General features: G+C 45.4%; 1 protein-coding gene across 1 annotated transcript; it reads right to left on the bottom strand.

Moving 5' to 3' along the window:
• Positions 1-1,744: 1,744 nt before the first annotated feature.
• OTUD1 (OTU deubiquitinase 1) lies at positions 1,745-4,609 on the bottom strand. Its single transcript, XM_003903466.4, has one exon. It carries the CDS (start codon positions 4,424-4,426, stop codon positions 2,987-2,989), a length of 1,440 nt encoding a protein of 479 aa, XP_003903515.1. The 5' UTR covers positions 4,427-4,609; the 3' UTR covers positions 1,745-2,986.
• Positions 4,610-11,731: the final 7,122 nt, after the last annotated feature.

The following is an 11,731-nucleotide window of genomic DNA, read 5'->3' on the forward strand; positions in this document are numbered from 1 at the left end:
AGGAGGTAGAGGCTGCAGTGAGCCATGATTGTGCCACTGCACTCCAGCCTGGGGGACATGACAACACCCTGTCTCAAAAATAATAAACAAAATTTTAAAATTAAATTTGAAAACAGTTCTGGGCATGGTGACTTAAGTCTGTAATCGCAGCACTTTGGGAGGCTGAGGCAGGAGGATCACTTAAGCTCCGGAATTTAAGACCAGCCTGGGCAACATAGTAAGACTGCATCTCTACTAAAAATTTAAAGAAAAAAAAAATTAGCTGGGTGTGATAGTGAACAACTACTGTAGTACCAGTTACTTAGAAGGCTGAGGTGGGAGAATCACTTGAGCCCTGAGGTTGAGGCTGCAGTGAGCCATGACTGAGTGCCATCGCACTCCAGCCTGGGTGACAGAGGGTGACCCTGTCTCAATAAAAACATAATAAAAAAGAAAAAAAAAATCAGGACTTGGAATCCTAATTTGAAAATGAGACAGAACACAGAAGAACCTATCTAAAACAGTAATAGCCTGACAGAAGCCTTTTTAGGAATTCTTGTGTATTCTACTCACACTTGTATAAAATTGTAAGCATCTCCAAATGTTATACAGCTCTAAATAAAGTGGAGAAAAGGGGTAGCCAGGTAATTCAAATAACAGAAATTTTTTCTTCCCAAATTACTTACTGAAGCCATGAAGCAAAACTTACCTACACAAAAATCTAGAGATCTGTGATTAGTAAACATTTAAACCGTTGACAAATTCTTTCCTTGATATTCAACGGCATCCTTCCAAGAATGTGGTTAACCAATGAACTCAATCAAGTTCAGTTGTCTCTATGACTGTGCTGTCTAAATGACTAACCGAAAAGTAAAATATCCAAAATAGCTGCTTTTCTTATGCAGTAAACATACCCCAACACTATGCACACAGGTGCGCCAAATTAGTCTATTTGTGCTGCTGCAACAAAATACCTGTAATTTGTAAAGAACAGAAATTTATATTTCTCACAGTCTGGAGGCTGGCAAGTCCAAGATCAAGGCGCTTGCAGGTTCCACATCAGGTGAACGCCCCTTCTTCACAGATGACACCATCTAGGTGTCCTCCTGTGGCAGAACAAGAGAAGAGCAAAATGGGCCTAAGCTCGTTCCTTCCAGCCCTTTATATAAAAGGCACTAATTCGTTCATGAAGACAGGGTGCTCATGTCTTGAATCACTTCCCCAAAAGCCCAACCTCTTAATACCACCATAATGGGGATTAACACATGAATCTGGGGTGGTAGGACACATATATTCAAACTATAGCATGTACTTTTCAACATCTTAAAACAGATTCCCGTGATCTCAAGAGGCCAGACTAGACAAAAATTAGGGCATATCTTTGGTTAATCTTTAAAACGTTAAACTCTATATTGAGAGTGAGTGGAATACACAAGTATGACATTAAATTAGACATTCTGCTGGCTGACACAAAACTTGCACTTCCTTTTTCATTAGCCAATAGGTACAGCTATAATTGTAGACAGAAATTATAATTAGAAATAATGAGAGCAATTTCTTGGATTCTCCACCTTTAAATTATATTTTATTCAGACTTATCCTTTGAAATTACTCATGATTAGCCTCTCTTCTTCATGTGAGAATTTAGGAAACCTATTGCTGTGGCATCTTTACGGAAAAAAAAAATGCATCTTTACATGCATACGTGTAAGAAAGTTTCCTACAAACACTACAATTTAAAAACCACTCTATCCAAAAGGCATTGTAAAAGTATAATTTTGCATTTTATTCATTCATTCCATCAGCTGGGAATTGCTCTATTGTACAAATACAGTTTTGTACAAAAAAATCACAAAATGTTACAAAATAAAAAAAGTACAAACTGCATTACTTAATAAATATGACTAAAAGTAGTTAAAGTGGCAATGAGATAGATTTTAAGTTGGAAACATTGTTTGACCCAGCAAACCATACAAGCTCTGTTTACAGACATTTCTACATTAATACAGGGCAATCCTATTTCACCTTCTGAAAGAATGTAAAAGAAATATTAAGACAGTGTTCTCCTGCTGTAACTGCCAAGGGTGGCTCCAGACACTTATGCCATTAGTTTATAAATCTCTTAGTTGGACCCAAGAAGTTAAAGCAGGAGGCTTATCTTGTCACAAAGAGTTTTATACCATGTTAACATTCTCTTTATAACAAAATAACAAATGTCAATAAAAACAATTGAGAGCACCAGACGATCTACTCTACACATCAACCAGGGTACAGAATAATCATTCTGCCATCAGCAAATATCAGACTTTCATTCAAGTAAGACCTGGTACTATCCCTTAAAACAGGAAAAAAAAAAAAAAGAAAAAGAAAAAAAACACCTTCCCACAACCTTCCATTAAGTAATTTTCTTTAAAAGATTCACCATTTCTAGAAAAATAACGATTTCCAAAACAACAGCTCTGTTTCATCAAAATGGAATGGGCCAAACATCTAGTAACAAGAATGTTTCAATATCCATTTGAAATAATTATCTAAGAATTGTGAAATTCAAATTTCAACAACATAAAATAACTACCAAATCACAAACTCTGTTCAAAATAATACATTTCATATAAAGCACTTCTCTGGATTTATGCCTGAACACATCATAGATGAAGGTACACCAGTTTTTAAAAATGTGCAAAAATACATTTTTATAGAAAATAGACTACCAGGAATGAACAAATTTACACTGTGAGAAATCAGCTTGCAAATTAAGTAGTGCTCACTTTATACAGCAAATTATAAATAGCAATAAAATCACCCAAAGCTATCATGAAACATCATTTAGGTGGCCCAGCAACCTTCAGCTCTGAGAAAACATTCAAAAAGATGATTAAGGCATTACACCTACAATAAAACCTACTAGCAAGTTTGAAAGTGCTATTACCCTGATTACAGTTCATGTGATTCTCCAAACACAAGTTATGTATGCAATTATTCCCAGGGTGTAAGGTTTTGAGACATTTCAAGAGCATGCATTTTGTTCAATATACATTTTGGATAGGGATATGGCCATAGATTTGGCAAGTTCTTCGTCGCGTTTCCTTTGCACTTGAGTTTGTTTGCACCAGTTGTCGTACTCTGGGTTAGGATAGGAGTGATCAAATACAGCATCATAGTGTCCGTTACTGAGCCAACTGAGCCAAATACTAGGCCTCAGGGAATCCTCTGGGCCCAAATAATGAATCATAGTAGACACCGTGGGGCTCTCCAGCCTCCCTCCAGTAGTTAAGTGGATATTCACATTCAGCATCTGCCCCATGGCCAGCAATTCCGGGTACCCAGCCCATGCCCCGTCTTGGGCAGCAGCGATGATAAACTCCCCAACGTCGCCCTCAATCAGGGGGCTGAAGTGGTCGAGATGGTCGGCGATATAGTGCACCGTCTGCTCCCTCAGCTCCCGGTGCAGGCTCTGGTCCCCATACACCGTCTTGCTGACAGCTCGGTAGAGGCAGTTGCCGTCGGGAATGATGTGGAATCGGTACTTATTCCTCTGCCGCAAGTACTTGTCCTGCTTCTCCACCTCGGCCAGGTACAGGGCCAGCTTCTCGTCTCTGGGATCTGACCTGGAGACGATCACCGGCTCCGCCGCGCTGCTCGGGGCGGTCTCGATGCTCCGGGCTGGGGGTGCCTCGGCCTCTGGGTCGGGCCTCCGCGCCGCGTCCCCACCGGGAGCGTCGCAGCGGTCGCCGCCCCTCTCCCAGCCCCTAGGGCCCCTTTCCACCAAATGCTCTTCGCCCCACGGACCGGGGTCGGGGCTCCCCGGGGTCGGCGCGGGGCCTCGGTGCTTGGCGGCGGCCAAGGCCTGGCGGTGCTCGCTCAGTCGGAAGTTCCGATCGGGCCCCTCCCGTGTCGCGTCCAAGCCTGCGGACTCGGGGCAGTCGGGCCGCAGCAGCTCCTCCAGGAGCCAGGCCGAGGAGCCCCGCCGCGGCGGGACCGGGGCTGCTGGCGCTGGGGCCAGCAGGAGGCAGCGGCCGCGCGGGGCAGCGGCGGAGCCCGCGGTGCATGGAGCGGGCTCGGGCCCGTGCAGCAGGAGCCTGTCGGCGCCCAGGGCCCGCACGGTGATCTGCGCGGTGGACGTGTAGTGCGGCGGCAGCGGCGGCTTGCAGGACGCGCCAGGCGGGCCGGCGGCGGCAGAGGCGGGCGCGGCGGCCCCGGACACCACCTCGAAGCAGGAGGAGAAGGCGGGCATCTTGGCGGCGGGGACAGCGGCGGCTTCACGGTGCTCGGCGGCCGCGGCGGGCTGGCACTCACCGGTCTCGGGCTCGGGCGCGGCGCCGGCGGCTCCCGGGGGCTGCAGCGAGACCTTGAAGGGGGCGGCGGCGGCGGGTGGCGCGGGGGCGGCGGCCGTGGGACCCGGTGCCCCGGAGGGGTAGTGGGTGCAGACGCTGCTGTAGAGCTGCATGTCCCTGCCCGCCGCTCGGCCCCTTATAAGCGCGGCGAGCCCCGGAGCGGGGGACACACCCTCCGGGCCCGGGGGAGGGGGCCGGCGGAGCGCGGTGACCCAACGGCCCCAGAATAGAGATGAGCGCAAGGCCGCTGGCCGCCGCGCGTCAGCAGCCGCGAATAGCGCCCGGGTCCCGGCCAAATTCCTGCTGCGCCACAGCGTGGGGGGGGGGGGGGCGGGGACGGGACGCGAGCTCGACTCCTGCCGGTGCGCTCGGCCCGCAGACCCGGGGCGTCGCGCCCGCTGCAGCTGCTACGGCCTGCGGCGGCCGCTGGGGACTCACGGAGGAAGCCGCCCGCCCCGTTGGAGCGCGTCCTGCCGGCGAGGGGGAGCGCGGTGCGCGCGGAGGCCCGGGAGGCGGGGCCGCGGTTGTTTACCTCAGGCCTCGCAGCCGCGTCACGTGGACCCGCTGGAATGCGCGGCTTGTCTGGGCGCCCGATTCAGCCGCGTCGGCTCGCCCCGCCCACTCCGGCCCGCGCCCCGCCCCCTGCTCCGCTCCGCCGACGTCACGGGCGTGGCCCTCGTCGCGCGCGCGGGCGGGGCGAGGCCGGGGGCTCGGAGGCCTGAGCAGTCCGGGGATTCCTTGCTGGGCCTCCCGCCCACGTGACTCCCGCAGACCGCTTCCCCGACCTGGGCACGGGTTTCTGCGCTGCGCCACTCTCCGCAGCGGCTGCAGTGGGTGCTGCGGGATGGGCGCTTCTTGGAGCGAGTTAGCATGCTCGGAAAGCTTGCTTGGCAGGAAAGCTTCTGGCATGGGTGTGGAGAACAGAATGCTGCCTTAAAGTCTGTTTGGCCTCTGCATGGTCATGGGCTACCATCCCTCCTTGCATCCACTAGTGCCTCTTTTCTTTTATCTTTTTAGAGATGAGGGTCTCACCTATCTCCAAAGCTGGAGTGTAGTGGCGCAGTCCATAGCTCACTGAAGCCTTGACCTCCCGGACTCAAGCGATCTGCCCACCTCAACCCAGGTGTGCACCACCGCCCCCGGCTAATTTTTTTTTTTTTTTTTTAAGGCGAGGGTCTCACTATTACAGTTGCCCAGTCTGGTATCGAAGTACTGGCCTCAAGTTGTTTCCCGCCTTGACCTCCCAAAGTGTTGGGATTATAGGCCCTAGCCACCAATCCTGGCACCACGAGTCTTTTCCTCTTTTTTTTTTCTTTTCCTTTTGAGGCAAGGTCTTGCTCTGCCTTCCGGGCTGACTGCAGTGGCGCCATCATGCCCCACTGCGACCTCCACCTCCGAGGTCCAGGCGATCCCCCTTCCTCAGCCTTGCCTTGGGCAGGGATTACAGGTGCCCAGCTAGTTTTACCACTGCGTCTTTTCTATGCACTTCCTTGGACTCACCTGTTAAGGGTGAGTCCTCTAGTGGATTCTCCTGCCCTGCGAAGACAAAACCAACTTTTCTGCACCTCTGACCTATGTCACTTGGCAAATACCTGCTTGGGCGAAAGCAAGGAAGCCTTTTAGCCTTTTATAAACAGCCTTTCTCAGAATACCAAATGCAGTATCACCTAGGGCCTTTTGAAAATAGATGCGATTGCTAGCCAGAGGTCAAAAGCGGTAGAGAAAGTCGTGACCTGCTTTCTGGGGCAAGATAGGCTATAGAAAATACTTCTACTGAGCCTTTTTGTAATACCCTTTGTAAGGGAAAGCCAGAGGTAGTGGGAGACTTTTGCTGTATTCTGAGCTTTGATCAAATGCTAAATTAACAGGCTCCAAACATTCAAATTGAACCTAGAGGTTGTCCTAACATTTTAGAGATAGGGAGACTGAACCTGTAGGTGATGTAGGCTGTAATCCGGTCCCCAACCTTTCCAGTAGAATGTGAATTCCATGAATTGAGAGACTTGGGTCTTGCTCTTAAATTTCCATTCCCTAACACAGTACCTGGCACGTAATTGGACCTAATTAATATTTACTAAGTGAATGAGTAGATGGAAAGCGAGTTCCCAAGGTTCGTCAGATAGTGGTGAAGCCAAGATTACTATCCAGGTCCCTTGACCGTAGCCAGAGCTTTTAATTATTTTTGGGCGGTATGACTAGTAGGGTCCCAGCTCAGGTCACTCCAGCCGGTTAGGTAAATTAACTCAGAAGAAGGTAAATGACTGTCTAACTTTTCAAATTCTGGTAACTACTCCTTTGGGAGCTTGAAGCGCTCATGGCTAATTAGGAAAAGGAAATTACCATGCTTGGATTTCATCACTGATTTGTTGAGCGTCTATTGCTCTGTGCATGAAGCACTTCACGCTTAACTCTTTCATTAGCTGGTGTTCTGAAACAGAAGACAAGACTATTGGCAAGGCCATCATCAAATAACATTTACCATACCCACTGTGTGCCTAGCAGGGCTAGCATAACTGGAGCCTGAAGGGAGATAAGGAAAATATTATAATTTAAATCCTAAAGCAAGAATAGATTTTAACAGGTTGGGGTAAATGCAGAAAACAGCACTAACAACAACAACAACAAAACACTAGGTCCACAGAAGACACACTACCTCTGATGTACCAAGTTAGCAACAGACTAAAACAAAGAGGTGAAGATTTGAAACATTAACATATGAATGCATTTTTAAAAATCTTTTTAGTTGGTCTGGGGGCAGTGGACTATGCAAGACTGCGTATTGACAGTAGGAATCCTTGTCCACCCTGTATCTCAATGTGGAAAGACTTCCTAGAGGGGGTGATACTTCAGGAAACCTTCACAGCAGAGATGATGGCAGCTTTGGAACTGGATGTTGTTTTTGGCCCTTGGAAGCTAAGAGAAGACAAGGCCTTGCAGGTGACAGCAAAGAGATTAGGGAGGCAAATCTGATTTCTCGTGAGTTCACATAATTATCTATAATGTAATTAATTAAAATTAATATGCAGGAAAATTGCTACATGATCAGAACGATTGAAGAGTATAAGCTTTCAGGAGGTGAGTTGTTTTTATTCTGATGGTTTACATGACTATTTTCCCTTCCTCAACTATAAACTCCTCGAAAGGGTCCCAAAACTTAACACAGAATAACTGGTAAAGTTTTTGCTATATACTGTACATTAAAACGTGGGAAGACTATAGATGTGATTTTTTAAAAAACTGTGCAAAGAAGCTGAATCCTGTGTCTTTAGATAAACATTAAATACATCCAATTAAGCTAGAAAAAAATTTCCTAGACTAGGAGCCATGGCTCATGCATATAATCCCAGCACTTCGGGAGGCTGAGGCAGGAGGATCACTTGATCCCAGGAGTTTAAGAGCAGCTGAGGCAACATAGCAAGACCCTGTGTCTACACAAAATTAAGAAAAAAATTAGCCTGGCATGGTGCCACATACCTGTAGTCCCAGCTATTTGGGAGGCGGAGGGGGAAGAATTGCTTGAGCTCAAAAGTTTGAGGTTGCAGAGAGCCATGACCACACCATTGCACTTCAGCTGGGGTGACAGAACGAGGCCCTGTATCAAGGCGAGGGGGAAAAAAAGACAGAAAGTAGCAAGTGTTGGACAAAATGTGAAGAAGTTAAAATCCTCATATGTTCCCTGTGGGATTGTGAAATGATGCAGATACTTTTTAAACAGCTTAGCTGTTCCTCAAAATGTTACACATAGAGTTACCATATGATCCAGGTAATTCCACTCTTAGGTGTATATCACCAAGAAAAATAAGAACATATCTCCATACAAAAACTTGTATATCAATGTTCATAGTAGTAGTATTCATAATATCCAAAGGGTAAAAACTATCCACATGTCCATCAAATGATGAATGGATAAACCAAGTGTGATATATTCAGACAATGGAATATTATTCAGCCATGAACAAAATGAAGACACATGCTACAACATGGATGAATCTTCAAAACATGCTAAATGAAGAAAGCCAGATGCAAAAGGCCACACACTGTATTATTCCAGTTATATGAAATGTCTAGAATAGACAGTAGGCTGAGATGAGGAGGGAATGTGGAGTGACTACTAATGGGCATGGATTTTTTTTTGGAGTGATGAAAATGGTTTGAAAATAGCTTATGGCTAGTCGAGGGGCTCATGCTTATAATCCCAGCACTTTGGAAGGCCAAGGTGGATAGATCACTTGAGTGCAGGAGTTTGAGATGAGCCTGGGGAACATGGCAAAACCCTGTCCCTACACAAAATACAAAAATTAGCCGGTCATGGTGGCACACGCCTGTAATCCCAGATGCTTGGGAGGCTGAGGTGGGAGGATCCATTGATCCTGGGAGTTCGAGGCTGCAGTGAGCTGTGATTGTGCCGCTGCACTCCAGCCTGGGTGACAGAGGAGCCCCTAGCTCCACAACAACAAAATAAAAAACAGAAAGAGAAAGGAAAATGGGTTATGGCAGGGCAAGGTGGTTCGTGCTTGTAATGCCAGCACTTTGGGAGGCTGAGGCAGGAGAATCACTTGAGTCCAGGAGTTTGAGACCAGCCTGGGCAACATTCAAGACTTCATCTCTACCAATAATAATAATAATAATAATAATAATAATAAATCAGTTGAGCGTGGTAGTGTGCACTTGTAGTCCCAACTATTCAAGAGGCTGAGGCTGGAGGACCACTTGAGCCTAGGACTTTGAGACTTTGAGATTGCAGTGATCCTGCCACTGCCTTCCAGCCCAGGTGACAGAGCAAGACCTTGTCTCTAAAAAATAAAAAAGAAAGAAAATTATGGTGATCATTGCACAACTCTGTGGATATACTAAAAACTACTGAATTATGCATTTGAAGGATGAATGATTCCTATGGTATGTAAATCGTATCTAAATAAAAGCTGTTTTCAAAAACCGTACCATGAGCCAGGTACTATGCTCATTGCTTGAGATAAAAAGATAATTATGTTCTAACCATAAATGTCTCAGCAGCAACAATACTTACTTTGTGACATTATTGCATATATCATGGACAACATTTTATATATCTTAATTATTTTTTCCGATGAATTCACAGTACTCTATATGATAGCTTAAATGTAATTGTTTAAATGGTATAAATGAGCTGAGGCCTACTAAAGCCAAATCATTCATGCCCAGATGAAACGAATATTTAGCGCTCTAGACTAGTAGAAATGCTATTTGAATTTATAATTGTTTAATAAACTTTTTATGTAATCTTCATGATATAAAAAATACTTTTACATTTTGTAAAGTAAACATGTGTTGAGCATTTCACAAAGCATATGGGAATTGTACACAGATATGTCATATTTTTAGTTTTGTTGGTTCTGTGTATGGCTCTTTGAGATTCTGAAAAGCACCCAGAAGATATAGCAGCCTCTCAATATTTTCTGAATGTTGTCAAATAAAAATGGTACCTCAGCAATAAAGGCAGGCATCTTGGAAAGTGATGTGTGGAGTTGATATATATTCATTCTTTGTGTTCTATTGAACTGACAATTTAAAGTGAAAAAATAAATAAATAAAGAGCATCATGTCGTGCACATATAACTCAGTATTCTTTCTCCAGCTCATCTACCAAGGCTGACACGTCACCAGCTGGAAGCGAAATTACCAGGCAGAGGTGAAAACTACCCTTAATTATTTAAACCTATGGCTCTTCTGAAATTGTGTTTATGTATTACTTGCATAACTTGAACATTATACTAAAGAAAAGAATCACTAAAAATTCTATTATGTAAAGACCTCTTAACTCCAGAAACTTTAAATCAATATATGATAACAAGATCAAATAATCAGTAGGTGTTTGGTTTGTTTGTTTGTTTGTTTTTACATATATGTGTGTATATATATATAGAGAGAGAGCTTTTTTTTTTTTTCCCCGAGACAGTGTTTCACTCTTGTCGCCCAGGCTGGAGTGCAGTGGCACCATCTCAGTTCACTTCAACCTCTGCCTCCTGAGTTCAAGCGATTCTCCTGCCTGAGCCTCCCAAGTAGCTGGGATTACAGGCACCCACCACCACGCCCAACTAATTTTTGTATTTTTAGTAGAGACAGGGTTTCACCACGTTGACCATGTTGGCTCTCAAACTCCTGACCTCAGGTGATCAGCTTGCCTTGGCCTCCCAAAATGTTGGGATTACAGGTGTGAGCCACCGTACCCAGCCTATAATTTCTTATTTATTTTCTTTCTTTCTTTCTTCTTCTTATTTTCAAATAGAGATTGGGTCTTGCTCTGACGCCCAGGCTGGAGTACAGTGGCATGATCTCAGCTCGCTATAACCTCCACCTTCTGGGCTCCAGTGATCCTCCCAACTCAGCCTCCCAAGTAGCTGGGACTACAGGCATGCGCGACTATGCTGGGCTAAGGTGTTTGGCTTTTGTAGGAGAAAAAATGTAGGAGAAAGTTTGGGGAAAAGACTGTGACAAATGGATAATCATTGACTCTTGAGTTTAGGATTAGAAAAGGTGCAGATCCTTTTGATAATAGTCCAAGGGGTCATCTGGTAATTAGCAATAGGGTTCAAATCTCTGCTCACACAATGGCATTCTTCATCTTGTGGATCCAATTGACTATTGAGAGAAGTCAAGTCTGTTACTCAACAGAGAGGTTTAAATGACATAATTTAAATAGAATGATCATTTCCCATACACAGCCTTGAATCATTCCAGCATATGGTGGAAGGGAGGAGCCCCAAAACCACACGTGTTCCCTGAATTCAGTTAATTTCTATTAGAAAAGAACAGTAGTTAGACTAGAACCATTTTGTTCTGTGCTCTGTTGCCTGCTTCTAGTTGCCTTAACCGATACGATGGTCAGGTCTGCTAACAGTAACTAGGCCTGCACAGGGATAAATAGAAGTATAATCATATGTCCCTTGTTTGTAAAGAGCTTAACATAAAGTAGGAAAAACAAGACACCCGCACGCACACAAACGTTGAATAACAGCAGTAAATGCAGAAATCTGTTACCAAGGATGTTTCTAACATAACTCAGTTGACTGTTTGTGTGGCAACATTTTAAAAATTCACAATCTTTGTAATGTTTACCTAGTAGCTAAATGTCTGTAAGTAAGTGAATGTGATAACAGTATGACTTACCCCTCCTAGAGACCATAAGGGTGTTTCTGTGGGGAGCAGGGAACAGCCACACCCCACCCTCCTTCTATATGGGTAGAAGGCCAGATGGAGAAACACACCCTTCTTGACTAAGAGCTCAATTGTAAAAATGCCCAGATACTATAAAACTATTTTGCCAAGACTTAAGGAAATGAAAAAAGAGGACCAGGCACAGTGGCTCTTGCCTGTAATTCCAGCATTTTGGGAGGAAGAGAGGGGAGGATTGCTTGAGACCAGGAATTCAAGACCAGCCT

This window comes from Papio anubis, chromosome 11, assembly GCF_008728515.1.
Source record: "Papio anubis isolate 15944 chromosome 11, Panubis1.0, whole genome shotgun sequence".
NCBI classification, from domain to species: Eukaryota; Metazoa; Chordata; class Mammalia; order Primates; family Cercopithecidae; genus Papio; species Papio anubis.

What these genes read in the sequence shown, in the direction of transcription:
- OTUD1 (XM_003903466.4), bottom strand. Translation starts at nt 4,426, where the DNA reads ATGCAGCTCTACAGCAGCGTCTGCACCCACTACCCCTCCGGGGCACCG.